This window comes from Zootoca vivipara, chromosome 13 (assembly GCF_963506605.1).
Source record: "Zootoca vivipara chromosome 13, rZooViv1.1, whole genome shotgun sequence".
Lineage (NCBI taxonomy): Eukaryota > Metazoa > Chordata > Lepidosauria > Squamata > Lacertidae > Zootoca > Zootoca vivipara.
In genome coordinates, this window is record NC_083288.1 from 4,260,368 (window position 1) to 4,284,020 (window position 23,653).

The 23,653-nt window shown below is 47.0% G+C and overlaps 1 protein-coding gene across 1 annotated transcript in view; it reads left to right on the forward strand.

Annotated features, from left to right (window-relative positions):
- LOC132593090 (band 4.1-like protein 4B) overlaps positions 1-23,653 on the forward strand; it is a 66,874-nt gene that overhangs the window by 29,158 nt on the left and 14,063 nt on the right. Inside the window, exons 7-8 of the mRNA XM_060282065.1 lie at positions 484-604; positions 3,588-3,665. Coding sequence (XP_060138048.1) covers positions 484-604; positions 3,588-3,665 — 199 coding nt within the window. The remainder of the gene's footprint in view (positions 1-483; positions 605-3,587; positions 3,666-23,653) is intronic.

Below are 23,653 nucleotides of genomic sequence, written 5' to 3' on the forward strand. Positions count from 1 at the left end.
CAATTTTTGTCACCCATAAATATATACAGTAATCTACAGATATGGTAAGTGGAGCTTTAAATACAAAATAAAAATAAAAATAATCCAACCAATATGGAAGCTTTACTGTTTTATATTGTCTTTTGATATAATCTCTTGAACAAAATGCTTTTTCAAAGGTTTTGTGGTTTGTAGATGCTTTCTAACGCAGCAGTCGGAGCACCCTCAGCACCCATCCTCCCCATATGTACAACTCTGTATGTGCATTAGGAGGTTCCTGTACCAGCAACTTTTGTGTGTGTGTGTGTGTGTGTGTGTGTGTGTGTGTGTGCGTGTGTGACACACTTTTCAGGAAAACACAAATGAAAATATAGCAGAAGTGAAGAGGCAAGCAGAAACGAGTGGTAGACATTTTGAAAGTGCTTCCTGGGTTATCCTCCCCATGAAAAGGAGTACTTTAAAATATTGTAGTGAGCCAAGTTTCTTGTACTTTTAACAACCCAGTGATGAAGATGACCTTCCTCCAGCGCTTGCAGCAGCAGTTGGGGCATCGCCACCACTCTCCTCAGCATCTCCTGGGTCACAGAGAACAAACTCGGAGGGACACTTTCCATCATGTGCAAAGGTACATACAGATAACTGGAAGGGTGGGTTAAAATGTGGGTTCAGCAGCAGGTAAGGGTGCAACTCATAAATTCATGGTTGCCTTCGATAAGCATATTTGGTACACATTCCTTGCTGTTATTGAAAATCTCCCCTCTCCTAATCCAAGCCTGAAATGCCAAGGAGTCCCTGCAAGTTCAACTTTCTGTCCCATGTTCAACTTGACTAGCAAAGAGTCTCACAAGCCTGATCAGGAGATCTTTAAACTAGATTTTGAGAGGGAGAGAAAGAACATTACAGACAACAGACAAGTTGGTACTGGGGATAATAGCTTCACTGATGCAAAAAAAACCTGAGGTGGTGCTCCAGAAACCCGCTAAAGGAAAGAAACTGCAAGAAGGAAGCAGCTAGAGGGAACAACTCATGGTTTCAGTTGTCTCTACACAAATGCATAGAGCATGGGAAACAAGCAAGATGAATTGGAGCTTTTAATTCAGGGTGGCAAATATGACCTGATAGGCATTAGTGAACTTTGGTGGGATGGAACTCATGATTAAAATGTAGGGATTGAGGAAAGGGGTATAACCTGTTCAAAAGGAATAGGGCAAACAGGAAGGGGGGGAGTAGCATTATATGTGAAGGATGTGTACACTTGTGAAGAAATCCTTGACCTGGAGCATGGGAAGCAGATTGAGAAAATAAAGGTAAAAATTGTAGGAGAGAGAAACAACAGTGACCTTACTGTGGGGGTCTGCTATAGACCACCAATCCAGATTGAAGACTTGGATGATGCCTTACTAGAGCACATTACCAAACATTCAAAAAAGAGAGAAATAGCAATCATGTTGTTGTTTAGTCATTTAGTTGTGTCCGACTCTTCGTGACCCCATGGACCAGAGCACGCCAGGCACTCCTGTCTTCCACTCCCTCCTGCAGTTTCGTCAGACTCATGTTGGTGGCTTCGAGAACACTGTCCAACCACCTCGTCCTCTGTCGTCCCCTTCTCCTAGTGCCCTCAATCTTTCACAACATCAGGGTCTTTTCCAGGGAGTCTTCTCTTCTCATGAGGTGACCAAAGTATTGGAGCCTCAGCTTCAGAATCTGTCCTTCCAGTGATCACCCAGGGCTGATTTCCTTCAGAATGGATAAGTTTGATCTTCTTGCAGTCCATGGGACTCTCAAGAGCATCCTCCAGCACCATAATTCAAACCTAGACAGCATCTTAAAAAGCAGAGACAACACCTTGCCGACAAAGGTCCGTATAGTTAAAGCTATGGTTTTCCCAGTAGTGATGTATGGAAGTGAGAGCTGGACCATAAAGAAGGCTGGGCACTGAAGAATTGATGCTTTTGAATTATGCTCTTGAATAGCAATCATAGGGGACTTCAATTTCCCCAATATCTGTTGCAACCGAAGCTCTGCAAGGTTTGATAAATTACCCCATTGCCTCACTAACAATTTCATTTTTCCAGAAGGTGGAAGAAGCAACAATCTATCTTGGACCTGGTCCTCACTGACAGGGAGGGACTGATGGATGAAGTGGAAGTACTCAGAAACTTGGGATAGAATATGGCAATATTGTTCACAAAAATGCCATGGGAAATGGACCTAGATGTGCAAATAGTTTCCGCAAAAATAAGGGAAACCTCTTTAAAACTTCTGCATAATGGCATTATACACCGGTGAAAGACTGTCCCAAATATGTAAGGAAGTCAATCCCAATTGTCAGAGGGAATACCCAGTCAAAGGTACATATTTCCATATGTGATGGTGTCGTGACGTCATCAAACCCTTCAGGAATGCCGTCTTCAAAGAAATAAGCTGAATATACAACAAAACAATGGAAATGTCCCCTGCACTAGCACTACTTGGGCTTAGGATCCTGCCTGCTCAAGATTATTCCAAAGATGAGCTCTGAGCCTTTCTATTGACTGCTGCCCATATGGAGATAGCCAGGTGTTGGAAAACGGTGTTGGTATAACAAGAGTGTATGGTCAATAGCATTGGCTGAGAAACTAACATGCCAAGTGAGAGCAGCAAAGGGCAAACACAATCCATATTCCTCTTATAAAGGTAAAGGTAAAGGGACCCCTGACCATTAGGTCCAGTCGTGACCGACTCTGGGGTTGCGCACTCATCTCGCATTATTGGCCAAGGGAGCCGGCGTATAGCTTCCAGGTCATGTGGCCAGCATGACAAAGCCGCTTCTGGCAAACCAGAGCAGCACATGGACACACCGTTTACCTTCCCACTGTAGCGGTTCCTATTTATCTACTTGCATTTTGACGTGCTTTCGAACTGCTAGGTGGGCAGGAGCTGGGACCAAGCAGCGGGAGCTCACCCCATCACAGGGATTCAAACCGCCGACCTTCTGATCGGCAAGCCCTAGGCTCAGTGGTTTAACCCGCAGCGCCACCTGGGTCCCCTCTTATAAGATATGGCAAATGTTTATTGAATACGTAAATTCTTCAGGCAGTGGCAGGAATCCACCGAGCACTCATGGGGAAATGTGGCAGGATCTTAGAGTAATCCAATGAAACTTTAACACATGGCCTGATAAAAGTCTGTAATTTCATCAGGACAAGTTATTTGTTGTTTACTGTTGTACAGTAACAATTGTTTTCTCGAAATTTATCTTCTGTACCATGAAAATAAAATTTTAAAACAGTTTTTTAAAAAAGAAGTTATCCCACAACACATACAAGAGCAGGAGGAGCACTGAAATATTTGGATGGGGGTTAACACAAGACGCCACAGCCCCATTGTATTGCATGGGTCAGGCATAAGGAGGACTGTGGTGGCTGAGCTAGGCTTTGTTTTGCATCTGAATTGGGAGGCCAAAGAAGAGTTGAGAAATGCACTGCCTTTCTTACGGTCATTGTTGTGGTTCTGACACTGCTAGTGAATATAGAATTTAGATTTCCTGCAGTTCATCTTCTTAAATGACATATTTTTTTTTACATTTCAGCTCCATTAACACTTCCTAATTTTTTACTGTGCTTCAGAGCCCTACAGATACTGGAGGTACATTTGCCTTGGCGCCTGGAGATCTGCTCATGGATTTCACTGAAGCCACACCTATGGTAAATGATTTCATTTTGCAGCCCTGGAAGTTAAGTCTCAGAGAATTTCTTAAATCTGCACAGGGAAAAGCTACAATGCTTGTGTTGTAATAATTCAGAACACAATATCATTATCTTAGTTCTGTTGTGATTCTGGTTTTCATAAATTAGACTAAACCTGTATTGATTCCTGACCTATTTATTTGAAACCAGCTTAAGAAACTGCTGACAAGTGCTCATATACTGTCAAGCCAGGAGAAAATTGTATCATTCTAGTGATCTGATTTTTTAATGCATTTACTTCTCTTTTTTTGTAACAGGACACTATGATTGTTCTGAAATTTAAGGTTTGGACTTGCCTTTGCCCCAGCAGTCTCGTCACCAATGGCAGATTCTCTCCTGGAGAAAATAGCTTCTGGGGAGGGGGGGGGCTTTCACTTAAACCACTGCACAGGGGAAGATAATTTTGTGAACAGCATTCATGATTTTGCTCACACACATGCACACCCTAAAGGCAATTGCTTTTTGCTTTATTTTTAAAGTAAGAAGGAGTCACACATTTAATTCATACACATATATATTGTCTTTTGAATATATATTGACAGAATCCTGGGCTATTAAGAATGTTGTCAAGAGTGAGTGCTCATAAAACAAATGCCATAAACTACAACTTTTGACCATGTCTTCATCTTTGCAGCCTCTATCTCCATGTTCACAACCAGACCAAGTAGTAATTGCCACATTGTTAATGTCTGCTTTTTTTTTAAACTTAGAATCATTTCCTCTGTGGGATACCATCAGGCTGTGCATTGCACTACGCAATTCTGGTATGTCTGTATTTGCAAGCAGCTCTTTTGGAATGCCTATTAATTTCATGGACCGGTGTTCCTTGTTCTTTGTTCCAAAATACTGCAAGTTTCATTTGCGAGAGTCAGTGACTTTGACTTTGTGAGCAAACGATCAAAGGAGCTGTGTATATTCCACTCAACATTTGACTGACCCTTCCCCCCCTGCCCATAGTTTGTACCATCCACGCTTACACTAATGATGCAAGCAAAGCAATGCAGACAAATGGACAGACTAAAGAGAAGGGGATATGGCATGGCATTTGCAAGGCTGTGGATGATGGGAATTGGGATAAGAGGAGGCAGCATGAGTAGGCGCTTGGACCACCACCCTCTCTTATTTTTCTTTAAAGCCTTCACCAGATAACTGCCATTTTGTTTTAATTTTTCTCTATATTCAAAAGGCAGTATATACCTAATTTAACAAGGTCATCCAGCAGTAAGTGTGCTCGAGTTTAAGCCCAAGGGGCCCAACACTTACTAACTTTCTCTTAATTTCCCCATTGTGTGCAGACCAGACTGTAGGGCCCAAACCAGGAGAAGACTTCCTGGCTAGATGGGTTCTGGGAAGGAAGGAAGGAAGGAAGGAAGGAAGGAAGGAAGGAAGGAAGGAAGGAAGGAATTGGCAGCTGCTGCAGCTGCTTTAAAATAAGGATGATACGAGTTCTAGATGGAACCCCAGCCAGTAATCTGGGTGCTGCATTTCGGATCATTTGAAAATTATGAATTGCCTTCAAGGGCAGTCCCATGTAGAGTGCATTGCAACAGACCAATCTGGAGGTGACTGCAGCATGGCTTACATTCATCTCAGAGAAGGGCCCTAGCTGGTGAGCCTGGTATAGCTCCCACACTTGAGAACAAGAACACGTAATGCCTCTGTCTTTCCAAGTTTCATTTTCACTTTATTGGTGCACATCCAGCCAGCCCATCACCATCTCCAAGCATTCTAGTACCTGAACCTTTCACTTGACTCTGGTGGAATAGAGAGAGAGAGAGCTAAATGCCATTCATATATTGGCGGCACCTTGTTCCAGATCTCCCGATGACCACTCATAGCTGTTTCAGATAGATGTTAAAGAGCATAGAGGACAAGACAGAATGCTGTTCAGTGGCCCACCAATACTACTTTCTTGGAAATGGCACTGGAATTATGAGGAGAACCACTGAAGTACACAGGGCCGTCTAAAGCATATCTGGTGCCCTGGCGCCGTGGTGCGAAGATCCCTCCAGCGCCGCGCCGCCCCGTATCCCAGCACCCGCTGTGTAGCTGCCATGGGCACAGCAGCGCGACGCCCCCCCTGGCGACCCTGGCACCCTGGCGCCCTGCGCCACCCAGCCTTGCCGTAGGGCCGGCCCTGGAAGTACACTGCCCCTAACCCCCACCTCTCTGAGTTGCTCCTGAAATCTACATTGGTTAACAGTACTGAAAACCACCGAGCAGTCAAGAAGAATGAACAGGGCTTCAGTCTCTCCCTCGTCTCTCCCAACAAAGGTCACCAGCCAGGTCAACTAAGATAGTTTTCACACCATAACCAGGCCTGAAGCCATGCTAAAATGGATCCAGATAACTAGTATTTTCCAAGCATGCCTTTCAAGCACCTTGTCCCAAAAGGGGACACTTGCCACTGGGTGATAATTGTTAATGCTTCTGAGTTCAGGGAGGAGCCCTTAAGGAGGTTAACTCCAAAAAGTAACTCCACTTAAGTTTCACTCCCCCATAAACACACACATTTTCTCCACAACAGCTTTAAAAACGGTTGGTTGTTTTTCTTTTAAAAAACACCAAACCCATTATCTCCCTTTGCCTGTCTTGATTATACAGTATATATAAAAAATACAAAATACCTCAGTAATGCAAGCAAGGGAGTGCAAATAACACCACTGCCACAGCTGAACTGCAAGCCCTGTGTTTCCAAAGCCCCAGACTTCAAAATGCAATTGCATTGTACAAATAGCATTCATGCTAATTTTACAGACTCTTACAGAAAAGCTAGGACAAATCTAACTCCAAGAGTTGGCCCTTTTTTTAAGAGCCAAATACATTTTTATTAGTTTTCCAACATTAATCCAATAATAGCCCAATTGCAAGAATGCCAATTCATACCCAATTAATACAATTATTCAAATACCAAATGATACACTTTAGTTAAAGTGGCCCCCCATGTGCTAGATTTGATGGATTTCTGATCTTTTCTTTCTGCGTTCCAAAATCTTACTAAGTTCAGTTAAGTTCCAGTTACAATGAAAATCCCTTATACGACAGCTACAATCTTAATTATTTCCATTCATGTTGTAACATTATTTATCTTTGTAAAACTTCAAGTGAGGAAATCTAACTATTACCTTTGTTCTTTCCTGCGTGTGAAGATTGTTGTCTCCATGATGTTTCTTTCTGACCAGATGGTGATATATCTTGCAGTTGCTGTTACTTATCGTGACTTGGGGTGAAACTGTTGTCCCAAGGTTTCCCTGTGATATTTCAACACAGACAACTGCCTCTTAGAGCCCATTTTTCGTCACCTCCCCCCCAGCCTAGAAAGAGTGGTCTGGTTTCAAATGGAGCTGCAGATAATTTAATGAAAAAGGCTCCACATCACTATTTTTTCCTCCGCAGCCCACAGATTCCTTTCTCATCCTTACAGCTGTGATTTAGCCTTCATTTTAGATTAAGTCATCCCAGTCTTTCCCCCTTTCCTTTGTAAATAGTGTAGGTGGGGGTGGGGGTCGGCTCTGTATTTCCAGCATAACCTGTTCAAAAACTAGAGCTTCTCCCCTTTTCCCTCTTTCTTCATTTCAAATCACACTCAGTCTCCATTGTTGTTTGTTAATTTCAATATTAATCCAACTTCCTAGAATCCTAGAATCATAGAGTTGGAAGAGACCACAAGGGCCAAGCAGGAAACACTATCAAAGCATATCTGACAGATGGCTGTCAAGCCTCAGCTTAAAGACCTCCAAAGAAGGAGACTCCACCACACTCCTTGGCAGCAAATTCCACTGTTAAACAGCTCTTACTGTCAGGAAGTTCTTCCTAATGTTTAAGTGGAATCTTCTTTCTTGTAGCTTGAATCCATTGCTCCATGCCCACTTTTCTGGAGCAGCAGAAAACAACCTTTCACCCTCTTCTATATGACATCCTTTTATATATTTGAACATGGCTATCATATCACCCCTTAACCTTCTCTTCTCCAAGCTAAACATGCTCAGCTCCCTAAGCCGTTCCTCATAAGGCATTGTTTCCAGGCCTTTGACCATTTTGGTTGCCCTCCTCTGGACACGTTCCAGCTTGTCAGTATCAATCTTGAACTGTGGTGCCCAAAACTGGACACAGTATTTTAGGTGAGGTCTGACCAGAGCAGAATACAGTGGTACAATTACTTCCCTTGATCTAGACGCTATACACCTATTGATGCAGCCCAGAATTGCATTGGCTTTTTTTAGCTGCTGCGTCACACTGTTGACTCATGTCAAGTTTGTGGTCTACCAAGACTCCTAGATCCTTTTCACATGTACTGCTCTCAAGCCAGGTGTCACCCATCCTGTATTTGTGCCTTTCATTTATTTTTTATTTTTTTATTTTTGTCCAAGTGTAGTACTTTACATTTATCCCTGTTCAAATTCATCTTGTTTGCTTTGGCCCAGTTGTCTAATCTGTTAAGGTCATTTTGAAGTGTGATCCTGTCCTCTGGGGTATTAGCCACCCCTCCCAATTTGGTGTCATCTGCAAACTTGATCAGGATGCCCTCAAGCCCATCATCCAAGTCATTGATAAAGATGTTGAATAAGACTGGGCCCAAGACTGGGCCCTGTGGCACCCCCACTAGTCACTTCTCTCCAGGATGAAGAGGAGCCATTGATGAGCACCCTTTGGGTTCGGTCAGTCAGCCAGTTACAAATCCATTGAATGGTAGCATTGTCTAGCCCGCATTTTACTAGCTTCTTTACAAGAATATCATGGGGCACCTTGTCAAAGGCCTTGCTGAAATCAAGAATATCATAGTCACTTCTCTCCAGGATGAAGAGGAGCCATTGATGAGCACCCTGTGGGTTCGGTCAGTCAGCCAGTTACAAATCCACTTCCTCCAACTTCACTCTGGCATGTAGAGAAATGTAGAGAAAAACTTAGAATAAACAAACCGTGAGTTTCCCTCTCCCCAACCGTCTTTGGCACTGAATGAAATCTTGCCTCAGTTCCAATCTTAAATCCACGCAGCTGATTGTCCCACAATTTGTAGTCACATCTCTTCTAGCACGTGCCTTTACTTCAATAGCCAATTAGAATCCAATTAATATGATAACCTCTGCTTCCAGGGTTGCAGCAGACAGAGTTCTCTTGCACCCAGTGCTTTGCCTGCTCTTGCATTTCATGGGGAAGCGAGTGCCACACCACAGGGCAAACTGCGGGCGAAAGCCTCTTCCTACCACAACCTGAGAGGAATTCAGAGAATGATATTACCCCCATTATTCTCTTAATCTCTGTCTGTGTTTCCCTGCGATGTTGAGGGAGTCATCCATTCCTGGTGCAGAACAGAAACGGAAAACAGAGTTGGTCCATTTTATCATACTGTGCTCTTTTGCTAAGTCAGAAGCAGCCCTTCTGTATGCGGAGAAGGCTTTCAGCCTAATAATAATAATAATAATAATAATAATAATAATAATAATTTTTATCACAGTCATACCTCATGTTGTGTCCACTGTGGGTTGGGTTTTTCCAGGTTACGAACGTGGCGGACCCAGAAGTGTTTACTTCCGGGTTTCGCCGTGCGCACATGCGCAGAAGTGTTCTGTGTGCTTCGCGCATGCGCAGAAGCATTCTGCACGCGTTGTGCATGTGTGGAAGTGCTCTATCACGCTTTCGTGCATGTGCAAAAGCGTCGCTCGGGTTGTGGACTTTTCGGGGTGCGAACAACACCCTGGAATGGATCGAGTCCACAACCTGAGGTACCACTATATTTATACCCCACCTGTCTGGCTTGGTTTCCCCAGCCACTCTGGGCAGCTTACAGAATATCTAAAAACATAATAAAAATATCAAGCGTTAAAAACCTCCCAGTACAGGGCTGCCTTCAGGTGTCTTCTAAAAGTTGCATAATTCTTCATCTCCTTGACATCTGATGCGGAGGTGTTCCACAGGGAGGGCGCTAATGCCAAGAAGGCCCTCTGCCTGGTTCCCTGTAACTTGACTTCTCACATTGAAGGAACTAGCAGAAGACCCTCAGAGGAAGACCTCAGTGTCTGGGCTGAGCGATGGGAGTGGAGATGCTCCTTCAGGTATACTGGGCCAAGGCTGTTTAATAAAGGGCATTTTAGATTCAATCCACTTCATTCACCCATTTATAGCATATCCTCCCAAAGGAACCTGGGACAGCCTGTATGTATGTGCAAAATGTACAAATAAAATCCTCATTACCATAACTTTTTCTAGAAAAGCTTGAGGATACAGTTTGGGGAACAGAAACACTTGGATGCAGAAAGGGCCAATTGCTATCTTGCCATTTCTTCATGCTAAACCAGGGGGCAGGTCAGCAAACTTTTTCAGCAGGGGGCCGGTCCACTGTCCGTCAGACCTTATGGGGGGGGCGGCCTATATTTTTTTGGGGGAAATGAACGAATTCCTATGTCCCACAAATAACCCAGAGATGCATTTTAAATAAAAGGACACATTACTCATGTAAAAACACGCTGATTCCTGGACCGTATGCAGGTCAGATTTAGAAGGCGATTGGGCTGGATCTGGCCCCTGGGCCTTAGTTTGCCTACCCATGTGCTAAACTGATCTCTCTGAAGCCGCTTTTCCTTTTTAAAAAAGTCAAAATCAAAAGGAAGCTTTTCTGTGGCTCCTGAGGCAAACATGTTTTGAAATGAGTCCATCATACAGGTACACTCAGCAATGATTGATTACAGCTCCCTGTTGAGAGTGTACTTGGCAACAAACATTTTTCTGCCACATGATCTGTGGGATTAAAGGTAAGGAAGGAGATCAACCACGCTCGAGTTCCTCACTTCCCTTAAAATTCATTAGAAAAAAGCAAGCAAGCGACCCTTCAGTGACGTCTGTTGACTGCAGCGTCACTGTATCGGTCCATCATTGTACAATTATATGGATAGAATGCTTTCTTGACCTTGCAAACAGTTTGTCTAATGCATTCCTTTGTTTCTCCGTCTCTTTCTGCAGACACTAACTCTATCACCCATGCATAATAGGCAATTAGACCTTACCAGCCCTTTTCAATAAAAGCTTCCACTGTATCATAAAGGACCATAAGTGGAGGGAGCAAAATTATTGGAACATAGAGGCTTATTCTCACTCGCTTCATTTGTGTCGCGGCATATTTCTTCATCTTTTCTATGGAGTTTCTGTGGAGTGCCTCTCACCAATGAAGCATCCTTTAAAATGGCAGCTTCTGAATTAGAATCATAGAATCATAGAGTTGGAAGAGACCACAAGGGCCAAGCAGGAAACACCACCAAAGCATTCTTGACATATGGCTGTCAAGCCTCTGCTTAAAGACCTCCAAAGAAGGAGACTCCACCACACTCCTTGGTAGCAAATTCCACTGCCGAACAGCTCTTACTGTCAGGAAGTTCTTCCTAATGTTTAGGTGGAATCTTCTTTCTTGAAGTTTGAATCCATTGCTCTGTGTCCGCTTCTCTTGAGCAGCAGAAAACAATCTTTCTCCCTCCTCCATATGACATCCTTTCATATATTTGAACATGGCTATCATATCACCCCTTAAACTTCTCTTCTCCAGGCTAACCATACCCAGCTCCCTAAGCCGTTCCTCATAAGGCATCGTTTCCAGGCCTTTGACCATTTTGGTTGCCCTCTTCTGCACACGTTCCAGCTTGTCAGTATCCTTCTTGAACTGTGGTGCCCAGAACTGGACACAGTACTCCAGGTGAGGTCTGACCAGAGCAGAATACAGTGGTACTATTACTTCCCTTGATCTAGATGCTATACTCCTATTGATGCAGCCCAGAATTGCATTGGCTTTTTTAGCTGCTGCATCACACTGCTAACTCATGTCAAGTTTGTGGTCTACCAAGACTCCTAGATCCTTTTCACATGTACTGCTCTCAAGCCAGGTGTCTCCCATCCTGTATTCGTGCCTTTCATTTTTTTTTGCCCAAGTGTAGTACTTTACATTTCTCCTTGTTAAAATTCATCTTGTTTGCTTTGGCCCAGCTGTCTAATCTGTTAAGGTCATTTTGAAGTGTGATCCTGTCCTTCTGTATGGGTAATAGCAAAACAATCAATGCACATCAGTGTCTCAGAATGTGGATTTTCTTCCATTGTAGATTTAGAGCTCTGGTTTCAAGTTTATAAAAGCTGCTTGTTGCTCTGTATCTGATGGATATCTGTGCCATTGCATATGGCATCGCATATGACATGCCAAACCCCCTCAGCTCCTTAAGAATCAGGACACGCGCAAATCCCTGGCTACAAACACCACACACTGTACTAACTTACATAATGATTGCCATGAACATTTACTGTGGTTTTCTCTCTAGAAATGTAAGTGTGTGTCCCCTCCCCCCATGTGTGAAAATAGGAGGAGGTAATGCTTGTATTGAAAGTATGTAGTCATTTCTTGAGAGAACAGCACGTTCCAGTCTCTTGATAAACCAGTATGATGTGGTGAAAAGTATAATATGGAAGAATGGAAAATGCATTTTATTTGGGAAATGATGGTAAGTCTAGCAAAATGAATCAATGCTAATTTGCATTCACTGACATTGCAAAAATTAAATATAATTTTTGTAATCCAGCTAAGGCACTCCATGTGTAAACAAGATTATGGAAACATATTACTAGTTGGGTTGGAAGCCATGGATATAAAGATAATACAGATTCTGTGCAACTCTGACTACAGGGGCACCTCAGTTTAGAAACAGCCCTGTTTATCAACTATTGAGTATACAAACTCCACAAAACTAGAAGTAGTGTTCCGGTTTGTGAACTTTACCTCGGTGTATGAATGGAAGCCGAATGGTGGAAGGGCACTGGTGGCAGGAGGCCTCACTAGAGAAGGCGCACCTCGGTTTAAGAATGGATTTGGTTTAAGAACGGACTTCAGGAACGGATTAAGTTCGTAAACCAAGGTACCACTATACATCCAAGAGATATTGCGCAGTCAGGCGGAGTCCCCCCCCCCCCAGTCCCCAGGGCAGCCCCGAGCGGAATAATGACACAAGACCACGTTTTATGGGATTAAAATTGGCCACAACTTTATTACAAATTCAGATGTAGGAAGACCTTGGCGCAGGCATTGGGCATATATCCCTCCCAGCCCCCAGCCGGGGGTGGGGTGATCTACAGGGTTGTCCGGCATGTGTGGGGGTTGGGCTAACTCTGGAGAACATATGTTCAAGCAGATAGCCCGCCCCCCTCAATCGCCGCTGCTGGAAGGGGAGGGCAATAACAGCCAATTGGCATCGCCAAATGCCCCCCCCCCGGTGCCCCGTTTACGGGAAGCCTGTTCAACCGCCCCCACGCCCCTCCCCTTTATGTAGATGACTAAAGGATTCCGCCCAAGGCCTGCATCCGCCAAAGTTGTGACAAATTGCTACGGGAAAGGCGAAACCTGCCAATGCAGGGAAAGTCCTTTCCAGCCCTTTAACAGCGACCGGTCGTAGCAGCGCCTGCGTGTGTGTACGCCTGTGGAAGTATAACCTGTAAAGCAAGCAGCCTGTGGAAGTAAATAACCTGTAAATCAAACTTAAAATTAGGGAGTGGAGGGTGGGAAAGCTCTGAATCCGTTGGCTGCTTCCCAGGAATGGCTCCTCTTCTTTGTGTGCTGGTAAGCCTACCTGATCCTACCTGGCCAATCCCCCTGGCACGCCTCCCCTTGGCTGGATTAGTTGGCTGACTGAGTGGGCGGCGACTGCAGCCTCCAGCCTCAGGTAGGCAGTGCCAGCTTCCAACCTGCAGCACTGCCTCAGGGATCCCAAGGGGGGCTGCACGTGACTGCGCAAAATGCGTCTCCCCTTTTATGTTGGGGAAATGGTCATTGCTTTAAATGGGATATGGAGTCCAATGTGCTTTTAAATATGCATCCACATGTGTGTTAAATACCTAATCTCCAGCTCTGTTTATATACAATATAGATGCAATCCTCTTTTCTCACCCATGGTAACCATGATTTCTCATTTCCTGATTGTAATTAGTTATTATTGTACTTAGGAGTCCACTGAATGATGACGGGTTTTCTTCCCAGCATGTGCATTTCTCAGACAAAATAGTTTGGTGATGCTAGCATGTTGCCTAGACTCTGAAATGACTCCTTGCACCACCACAACAGCTGCTGCATTACTGAGTCATCCAACAATGAAAAATATTAGTGGAAGTTAATTTCTTATTGATAAAAAAGGCGGGAGAAATGCTGCTGAATTTCTGGTTCCTACGGTAGTAAAAATTTCTAGGAGACAGACGTTTTGAATAAGACGCCAAAGTGCATTTTTGCTCCTACTGCAGTAGAGAAACAACAGCTCTGCATCCAGTATATGCTGCCTGTCTTCTCACTGTTACAATTATGTAGGACAAAAATCATAAACATAAAACATAATTTTCATCAAGACAAAAAACAGAAACAATAAGTCTATTACAACCTGAGAATGGTTTATACATACTGTTGCACATGTTCCCCATTTCCCTGAACAGTGAGAAATCTTGAATTAATTAATTAATGTACTTGTATCCCACCTTGTATCCTACAGGGACGCAGGTGGCGTTGTGGGTTAAACCACAGAGCCTAGGGCTTGCTGATCAGGAGGTCGGTGGTTCGAATCCCCACAACGGGGTGAGCTCTCATTGCTCAGTCCCAGCTCCTGCCAACCTAGCAGTTCGAAAGCACGTCAAAGTGCAGGTAAATAAATAGGGACCGCTCTGGCGGGAAGGTAAACGACATTTCCGTGTGCTGCTCTGGTTCGCCAGAAGCGGCTTTGTCATGCTGGAAGCTGTATGCCGGCTCCCTTGGCCAATAACGCGAGATGAGCGCGCAACACGAGAGTCGGTCACGAATGGACCTAATGGTCAGGGGTCCCTTTACCTATCCCACCTTTCTCCAAAGTTGGGACTCAAGGCGGCTTACAACATTTTAAAAGCATAGTTATAATAATAACAGGTCAAAACATAACAGAACACATTTAGAAGCAACATTAAGACAGCAATTGCCATGATGGGAGCCCAGTGGATTTTCAAAGGCCTTTCTGAATGGGAAAGTCCTTAGAAAGGCACTGTAACCTCTCTTGGGAGGCAATTCCACAATCTGGGAGCAGCCACAGAAAAGATTCTCTCTGTGTCACCATTAACCCTGCCTCTGATGTTGAGATAAATAATAATAATAATAATAATAATAATAATAATAATAATAATTTATTTATACCCCGCCTATCTGGCTGGGTTTCTCCAACTACTCTGGGTGGCTTCCAACAGAATATTAAAATATAATAATATATTAAACATTAAAAGCTTCCCTAAACAGGGCTGCCTTCAAATGTCTTCTAAAGGTCTGGTAGTTGTTTATCTCTTCGACCTCTGATGGGAGGGCATTCCACAGGGCGGGCACCACTACCGAGAAGGCCCTCTGCCTGGTTCCCTGTAGCTTTGCTTCTCGCAGTGAGGGAACCGCCAGAAGGCCCTCAGCACTGGACCTCAGTGTCCGGGTAGAATGATGGGGGTGGAGACCAGGTATCCAGGACCGAGGCCATTTAGGGCTTTAAAGGTCAGCACCATCACTTTGAATTGTGCTCGGAAATGTACTGGGAGCCAATGTAGGTCTTTCAAGACCGGTGTTATGTGGTCTCGGCGGCCGCTCCCAGTCACCAGTCTAGCTGCCGCATTCTGGATTAGTTGTAGTTTCTGGGTCACCTTCAAAGGTAGTCCCACATAGATCACATTGCAGTAGTCCAAGCAAGAGATAACTTATTAATGGGTCAGTTGGCAACTTGAGGTTGTTACCACTCTGAACAAAGCTTTGGAAATCATTTCAATATCACAGCCTGTTAAAAGTGACACCCAGGTTTCCTGAAAGATCGTAATCTGGCAAGAGATAAGGTTCTCACCTGAAGATCTTAGCACCTAGAAAGATTCATAAAGGTAGATTACGATCTTTCAGGAAACCTGGGTGTCACTTTTAACAGGCTGTGATATTGAAATGCTTTCCAAAGCTTTGTTCAGAGTGGTAACAACCTCAAGTTGCCAACTGACCCATTAATAAATACACTCTTAGCCTCTTCCACTTCCCCCACAAGACCTTAAATGGGACACATTACCTTTTAAAGTTATTCCTGCTCCTCCACAATTCTTATTCTAAAGTCAGTAAAAAACCAGCAATTTAAGCTTCAATCATCTGACTTCATAGAAATTTCAGCTGTGAGGGATGACTATATATGTGTACAGCTGGGTTTTGCCATTTATTGCTGTGTCTTGGGCTATGTGATCCATTAAAAATAATTGCAGCATGGTTCCCATGCTTTCCATTACTGATGTCATGTTTGCATCAGTGGTTCCCGTGATCAAGGTGAGTGGTCTCTGCATGAATTAATGGCTCAGCTGCTTCCTTTCGCCTAGTGCACCTGATGTCCATCTCAGCAGGGGAGGGTGAATCCTTAGAGGAGAAGGAACAGATTGGATGAAGCAGATTGGGATGTGTCACAGTGGCCGGAGTGGACTACTTCAGAGTAACGACGCTACGCAGCTCTGCATTTTATTCTTTTATTGGTGCTGCGTATTTACAGTGCTCAAGTCATTGCTATTTACACGGAGCGATGTTGTCAGTCGGTTTCAGAACCTCCTAATGGCTTTTGGCGCGTCTTTCTCCAACACAAAAGCTTTGGCAGACCCATCCTCTTGCCCCTCCTCTTCCTGCGTAATTCTGGAGTTGGGGGGATGGGTCTTCCCCCCTTACTTGCCCCTTCCTGTCCCACCTGGGACCCTGGCTCCTCTACCCTGCCTGAGCCTCGGACACGACTTCCTGCTTCCCCACTGGAATCGGAACTCTCCCTGCTTTCCCCTTTGCTCGGGGACGGGCTTGAACTCAGGAGGGGAGGGACTTCGCGATATCCCCTGTCCCTCACATCCACCCCCCTCCCAAGCTCTCCTTCACCCCTCCCCAGGCCCCCCCCATGTGTCGGTGACGACTGGAAGCCTAAAAACTCGGTGCTCTCCGATCCCGTTGGTGTGAACACCTCCCCCCAGTCCTGCGAGCCCCCCCCTTCCGCCTGGGAGGACGGGAATCCCAAAAAGTCCGTGGCGTCTGAGCTGGTGGGGGTAAAAATGTTTTGCCAATCTGCTCCTTCCTCTGACTGGGTGGATCTTGGCGACACCCATACCTCATCCTCTGGTTCCTCAAACTCCGCTTCCCAGCGCCATGGTGAGCTGTTCTCCCGTGCCTCCTCCTCCTCCCCCTCCCTTTCCATGTGCCAGGGCTTGGGTCTGTGGGGAAAGAGGGCGTGAAATTCTTCCACCAAGAATTCCTCCTGTATCTGAGTGGCGGGAACCCATTCATTCTGGGACGGTGGAGCATCCTCCCATGCCATGAGGTACTCCAGGCCCCCCACCCCCCACCTTGAATCCAGGATGGCCGTGGCCTCATTGAGTTGCTCCCTGTTTTCCCTCTCCCCCCCTCCCTCGGGGGTTTGTTCGCTGTCCCTGAGCCTGCTGCTTTCCCTGTACGGCGACAGCAGCGATCTATGAAACACTGGATGCACCCTCATGTCCTCTGGCAGTGCCAGCCTGTATGCCACCGGGTTGACCTGTTGCGTGACCGTGAAGGGGCCCAGCCATTTGGGTGCCAGCTTCTTGCACCTCCCTCTGGTGGGAAGGCCCTCCGAGGACAACCACACCTTGTCCCCTACCCTGATGACCTCCCCTTGTCGCCTGTGGCGATCTGCCCCCTTTTTGTACGCTTCCTTGGCCCTCTCCAAGTGTTCTCTGAGCTGCTGGTGCACCGTCTCCAGTTCCTCTGCCCAATCCTCAGCCTGTGGGCCCTCCTCCTCCTCCTCCTCCCTCTCCCTCTCTGGGAAAGATCTGAGGTCGCGCCCGTAATTGGCCTTAAAGGGCGACACCCCTGTGGAGACGTGCACTGCATTGTTGTAGGCAAATTCTGCTAGTGGCAAGCGATCCACCCAGTCCGTTTGCCGCTGGCTGACGTAGCATCTCAGGTACTGCTGCAGAATGGCGTTGACCCTCTCCGCTTGTCCGTTGGTCTGCGGGTGTCTAGCCGTCGACAAGCTGACCTCCACCTGCAGGAGGTTCATGAGCCGCCGCCAGAACCTGGAAACAAATTGGCGGCCACGATCCGAAATAACCCTTAAAGGTAATCCATGCAGTCTGAAAATGTGATCAACAAACAGTTTGGCTGTCTCTTCTGCCGAGACTGCCCTGGCACACGGTATAAAGTGACACATTTTGGACATGAGGTCCACCACCACCAACACTGCAGTCTTACCCCTGGACGAAGGCAGATCTGTGATGAAGTCCATGGACACCACTTCCCACGGCCTGTGTGGTGTGGCTAAGGGCTCCAGCAACCCTGGTGGCGCTGCTCTGACCACCTTCGCCCGCTGGCAGGTGGTACAGCCCCTTACATAGTCTCGAACATCTTCCCGCACCCCTGGCCACCAGAAGTGTCTCATGACTAGGTGAGCGGTTTTGTCCCTTCCAAAATGCCCCGCTGTAGGGTTGTCGTGCATCTGCTTGAGGACCGTACGTCGAAGCTGGGTGGTGGGTAGGTACAGCGCACCCTTGTAGAAAAGCAGCCCTCTGCGTTCTGCAAAGTCTTTTGCCTGCTCCCTCCCCCCTCTCAGTTCTCTGAAGATGCGGTTGGCAAATTCATCCGCTGCCGTCAGTGCTGTGAGTTCTGCCTCGCTCACCACAGCTGCTCCGCAGGACCATGCCGACGGGGGGAAAATGTGCCTTGGGGCTGGTGGCGCCTCCTCCTCCATGTACTCTGGCTTGCGGGAGAGGGCATCCGCCCTGACATTCTGCTCCCCCGGGATGTAGTGGATGGAGAAGTTGAAGTTCGAGAAGAACTCTGCCCACCGTATCTGCCGCTGGTTGAGCACCCTGGCAGTTCTCCAGAACTCCAGGTTCTTGTGGTCTGTGCACACCTGGATGGGGTGCTTTGCGCCCACCAGGAAGTGTCGCCAGTGCTGGAACGCAGCGTAGATCGCAAGAAGTTCCCTATCAAACACTGTGTAGTTGCGTTCAGACTGTGTCAGCTTCCTGGAGAAGAAGGCACAGGGTCTCCACTCCCTGTTGGCGTCCAGTTGCAACAAAATTGCGCCCACAGCTTTCTCAGAAGCATCTGTCTCAATGCGTAGGGGCGCGTCCTGCACCACATGGAACAGGTTTTGGTCTGAGGCGAACACTCTCTTGAGGCTTTCGAACGCTGCTTGCGCCTCTGGTGTCCACTTGAACTTCTGCTTGCCTCTCAGGCAGTCCGTGATGGGAGCCGTAACGCGAGAGAAGTTCTTGATGAACTTCCTGTAGAAGTTAGCGAAGCCTAGTAGGCGTTGGGCATCTTTGCGCGTCCTGGGGCTGTGCCAGTCCAGGATGGCCTGCACCTTGTCCTTGTCCATCGCCAGCCCCTTGTCTGACAGCTTGTAGCCCAGGAAGTCCACCTCTTTGGTGTGAAACTTGCACTTCTCCAGCTTCACATACAGGTGGTTCTCCTTCAGGCGTTGCAACACCTCTCTGACATCTTTCACGTGCTGCACTGGGTCATTCGAGTAGATAAGGATGTCATCTAGGAAGACCAAGCATTTCCTGAAGAGGAGGGACCCCAGGACGTGGTGCATGAAGGCCTGGAAGCATGCTGAGCCCCCTTGCAAACCGAAGGGCATCACCAGATATTCAAAAGAGCCCAGAGGCGTGAACATCGTGGTTTTCCATTCATCTCCTTCCCGGATCCTGATCAAGTTGTACGCCCCCCTTAGGTCCAGCTTGGTGAAAATCTTGCCCCTGCGTGCCGCTGTCAGGAGATCATCCACTCTGGGCATGGGGAAAGCCACTGGCTCTGTCACCGAATTCAGCCGTCTAAAGTCCACCACAAGACGGCGCTGTTGCGTGTCTTTCTTGTCCACCCAGAAGACCGGGCTGCCCCCTGCTGCCTTGCTTTCCCTTATGAACCCCCGCTTGAGGTTCTTGTCGATGAAAGCGCGCAGATCCTCCAGCTCCTGGTCTGACATGGCGTACAGCTTGGCTGGGGGTATCGTCGCCCCTGGCACCAGGTTGATCTGGCAGTCAAAAGGCCTGTGCGGGGGTAGGTGGTCGGACTCCGCTTCGCTGAAGACCTCCTGCAGGTCCCAGTACTGCTTGGGTATTGCCTCACCCCCTTTGATATGCATGGTGGCCACCGTGGCTATCGGAGGCCCCTCCCCTGGTTGGTGCTGCATGCAATGTTCCAGACAAAAGTCCGACCCAAACGTGATGCACCTCTGGTGCCAACTGATGGAGGGGTCGTGGCGCGCCAGCCAGCTCATGCCCAAGACGATGGGGGGGTCTGAGATGGTGGTGACGTTGAACGCCAGTGTCTCTGAGTGCCTTCCCACCGTCATTCTCATGGGGGGGGTTTGATGTGTGATGGCCCCTCCCAGCAGCTCCCTGCCGTCAATGGTTGCCACGTGCAGAGGAAAATCCAACTGCAAAAGCTGGATTTGGTGCTCTTCTGCAAAGCTTCTCGAGAAGAAGTTGGCGGACGCCCCACTGTCAATTAAGGCGAGGACCGTCAGGGGATAGCCATTTGGGAGCGTTAGCGTCACTTCTAGAACCACTCCTGCTCTGGGAGGGGTGGGCTGGCTCTGCACCTCTCTGTGCGGGTGGGCGGGCTGGGGCTGTTGTCTGCTGACTGTGCCTGGCTGCTGCCCCTTGTCTCCTGCAGCCAGGCTTTCCCGTTTCCCTGCTGTGGTGCTGCGTCAGTGGGGGAGGGCACCACCGTTCCCGCCTTTCCTTGCCACTCCCTGCGATGTGGGCAGTCTCTGACGAGATGCTGGGGTGAGTTGCAGAGAAAGCAATTCCCGCCCCTTCCCTCCTTGCGTCTTGGCGCCGCTGGGGTTTGAAAAGCCCGCGCGCGCGCGCTATCAATCTGCATGGGCTCCTGGTCCTGGCTGGCTCCAGGCGTGGCTTGAAAGGGTTGTTGAGGGAGTGGCTTCTCCTGCGACCGTGGGAACCAAGCCCGCTTTGCGCGCGTCGCTTGCTTGTCGTTCCACCGGGATTCCTGCCTCACCCCCACCGCCAGAGCTGCTTTGCTCAGCTGATCCATAGTACTGGGCTTTGGACCTCTCGAGAGTTCATCCTTCACCTCCTCGCTCAAACCCAAGTAAAACGCAGCTTGCATGGGAGGCGAATCCAAAACCCACCCCAGTCTGTGCACCAGCATGGTGAATTTCGCCCAATATGCGCGAACTGTCATATTTCCTTGGCGTAAATTATGCAGTTCCTCCTTAGTCTGGTCCAAATGACTATCGGACGAATACATCGTCCTCAAACCTTCTAGAAATTGTTGGACATTTTTCATGCAAGGATTCTTGGTTGCGATTAATGGTCTTAGCCACTCCCTGGCTGCTCCGGTGAGATGTTCCACAATAAACGCTACTCTGTGCTCATCATCGGGGAACTCATTCTGGTGCAGCTCAAGAGCATACACGATCTCAGTCTCAAAGCCCTGAAACTCCTTCGGGTCTCCATTGAACTTGCTTACAAGGGTCCCTGCTCTCCTTCCTGGCAGCACTTGGACTTGGGGAGCCCCTCCCGCCTTGTTTTTCTCTGCATCCAGCTTGTTTTGGAGGTCTACCGCCACCGCCCTTAAATGCTGCTCTTTTTCCTGGAGCTCTCTCACCTGTTCCGCAAGTTGTAGCCGGTCGTCCTGGACCTTCTTAGTCTCCTCTTTAGCTGCCTTCAATTCTCCCTGCGCCTGCAGCGACAGCTGTTGCAGTTCTAGCTGGGCTTGCTCAGCGATCTGCCGCCACTTCTCCGCCTCGGACACGCTCATCCCGGCAACTCCGAAGTAGCCCAAAAATGATTAGGAGGTTGCTGTCACAGTGGCCGGAGTGGACTACTTCAGAGTAACGACGCTACGCAGCTCTGCATTTTATTCTTTTATTGGTGCTGCGTATTTACAGTGCTCAAGTCATTGCTATTTACACGGAGCGATGTTGTCAGTCGGTTTCAGAACCTCCTAATGGCTTTTGGCGCGTCTTTCTCCAACACAAAAGCTTTGGCAGACCCATCCTCTTGCCCCTCCTCTTCCTGCGTAATTCTGGAGTTGGGGGGATGGGTCTTCCCCCCTTACTTGCCCCTTCCTGTCCCACCTGGGACCCTGGCTCCTCTACCCTGCCTGAGCCTCGGACACGACTTCCTGCTTCCCCACTGGAATCGGAACTCTCCCTGCTTTCCCCTTTGCTCGGGGACGGGCTTGAACTCAGGAGGGGAGGGACTTCGCGATATCCCCTGTCCCTCACAGGATGTTAGCTCACTCGGATCTGAATAATATTTCACCTGATCTGAAAATACGGGCACTGTGGGGAAAGGTTGGAGGAATGCCTTGCAAGAGTGTCATCTCAGGTGGGGTACCTCTTGCGGGGTAGTGCTGGTAACACACTTTTTGTTCAGAGTGTGTCCTCACTTCCCAGTGTCTGCCCCCTCAGTATGCCTCCACTCATAAATCAGTTTAAAAGATGGTGATTGCAATAGAAATAAGGTATTGTATGTATTGCAATTAAATTGTCCTTTCAAAAGAACGACGAAGAAAATGTCTGGATTATCTACAGATTCAAAAATCAAGTTAATGGCAAGATTTCAATTAGGAACTCATTGAATTCACTTTCTACTTAGTATGTTTATTTCTTCAAAGGCCACGTTTATTTAAACTACAGGCACTGATTTTCAAACACCTTTACTAAAGCACTGAAAATGTCAGAGAGCTTGTGTTACATGAGATTCCAACTACAGTACTGCTAACTCACATGGGATGCAATTAAACAGGTTGTATAAGGTCAAATAGTGGCAGAGAGAGAATCCCCTCCAAGCTATGAATCAATGAGTTCCTAATTCAAATCTTACCATTAACTTTCTAGGACTAAGGATTAAGTGAATCCTTTTTAAACCACCCCGAAACAGGAAGGCTGCCCTTGCCGAGAAAGCAGTTCTGCTGTTCATTTGACATTTGGCAGATACCTGCAAATTCTATGCAATTCTGCTAAACAATTAAAAGGAAGAAACAAAGGTTTGTTTCCACACGAGCTAAATTGAACAGCCTCCAAAGTGCTTCGAGCTGAATCTTGCTTCCCCCCTTAAGTATTGAAAGGGTTGGTACCTGCCCCTATTTAATATCCTTCTTAATCCCAATAGGTGATCTTCACCAATGTAGCTGCATTGGGGCATCTCTGTGTGCTCAAAGAAGTGTTGGCATTGAGTTGAAGTTTGCTGTGGGGAAGGGACACTGTTGTTTCCTACAGCAAACATACAAAGCCTGAATAACCATGTATGTAGATAAAGTCTCTGTGTGTATACACCTAGGAACCTCATTCCAATCAGGGTTGTTTAAGCACTTGCACAGAGATTATATACTTAAGGAAACACTGGGATAGCAACAGTGTTCTCATGGCAAACAAAATTGCCATGTAAACCTGTGTCCCTCCAAATGTTGATGGAATAGAACTCTCATCTTCCCTGACCATTGGCCATGGCAACTGGGGTTGATGGGAGTTGGAGTCCAATACTATCTGGAGGGCTCATCTTCTCCACCTCTGAAGCAAAGTGTTGAGTCACTTTTTCATGTCTTAAGCTGTATTTTCAGGTGAGGGTGGAGTTCATGTATAAATCTGCCAACTGCATCCTTATTCTGGATTTATGGCTCTTAGACTCAATCCTGTATGTTCTGTCTGGTCAAGGAGCTTTGATATATAAATCTTTGAGTTTGTCTGAGGTTGAAGTCATTTGCTACAGTGCAAAACACTGTATTTGTAACACCACAATGGTATGGTGCTAGGTATGTGCATTTTTAAGTCTTTCTCTCACATTTCCTCTTATGAGAAGGGACCATTCCAGGTCTGACTGGAAGCAGAGCCCCTGCAGGACCACCTAGGCCAGCATTCTGTTCTCATAATGACCAATCAGAAGCTGTGGGAAACCTGCAAGCAGAACATTATGCACAAGAACAA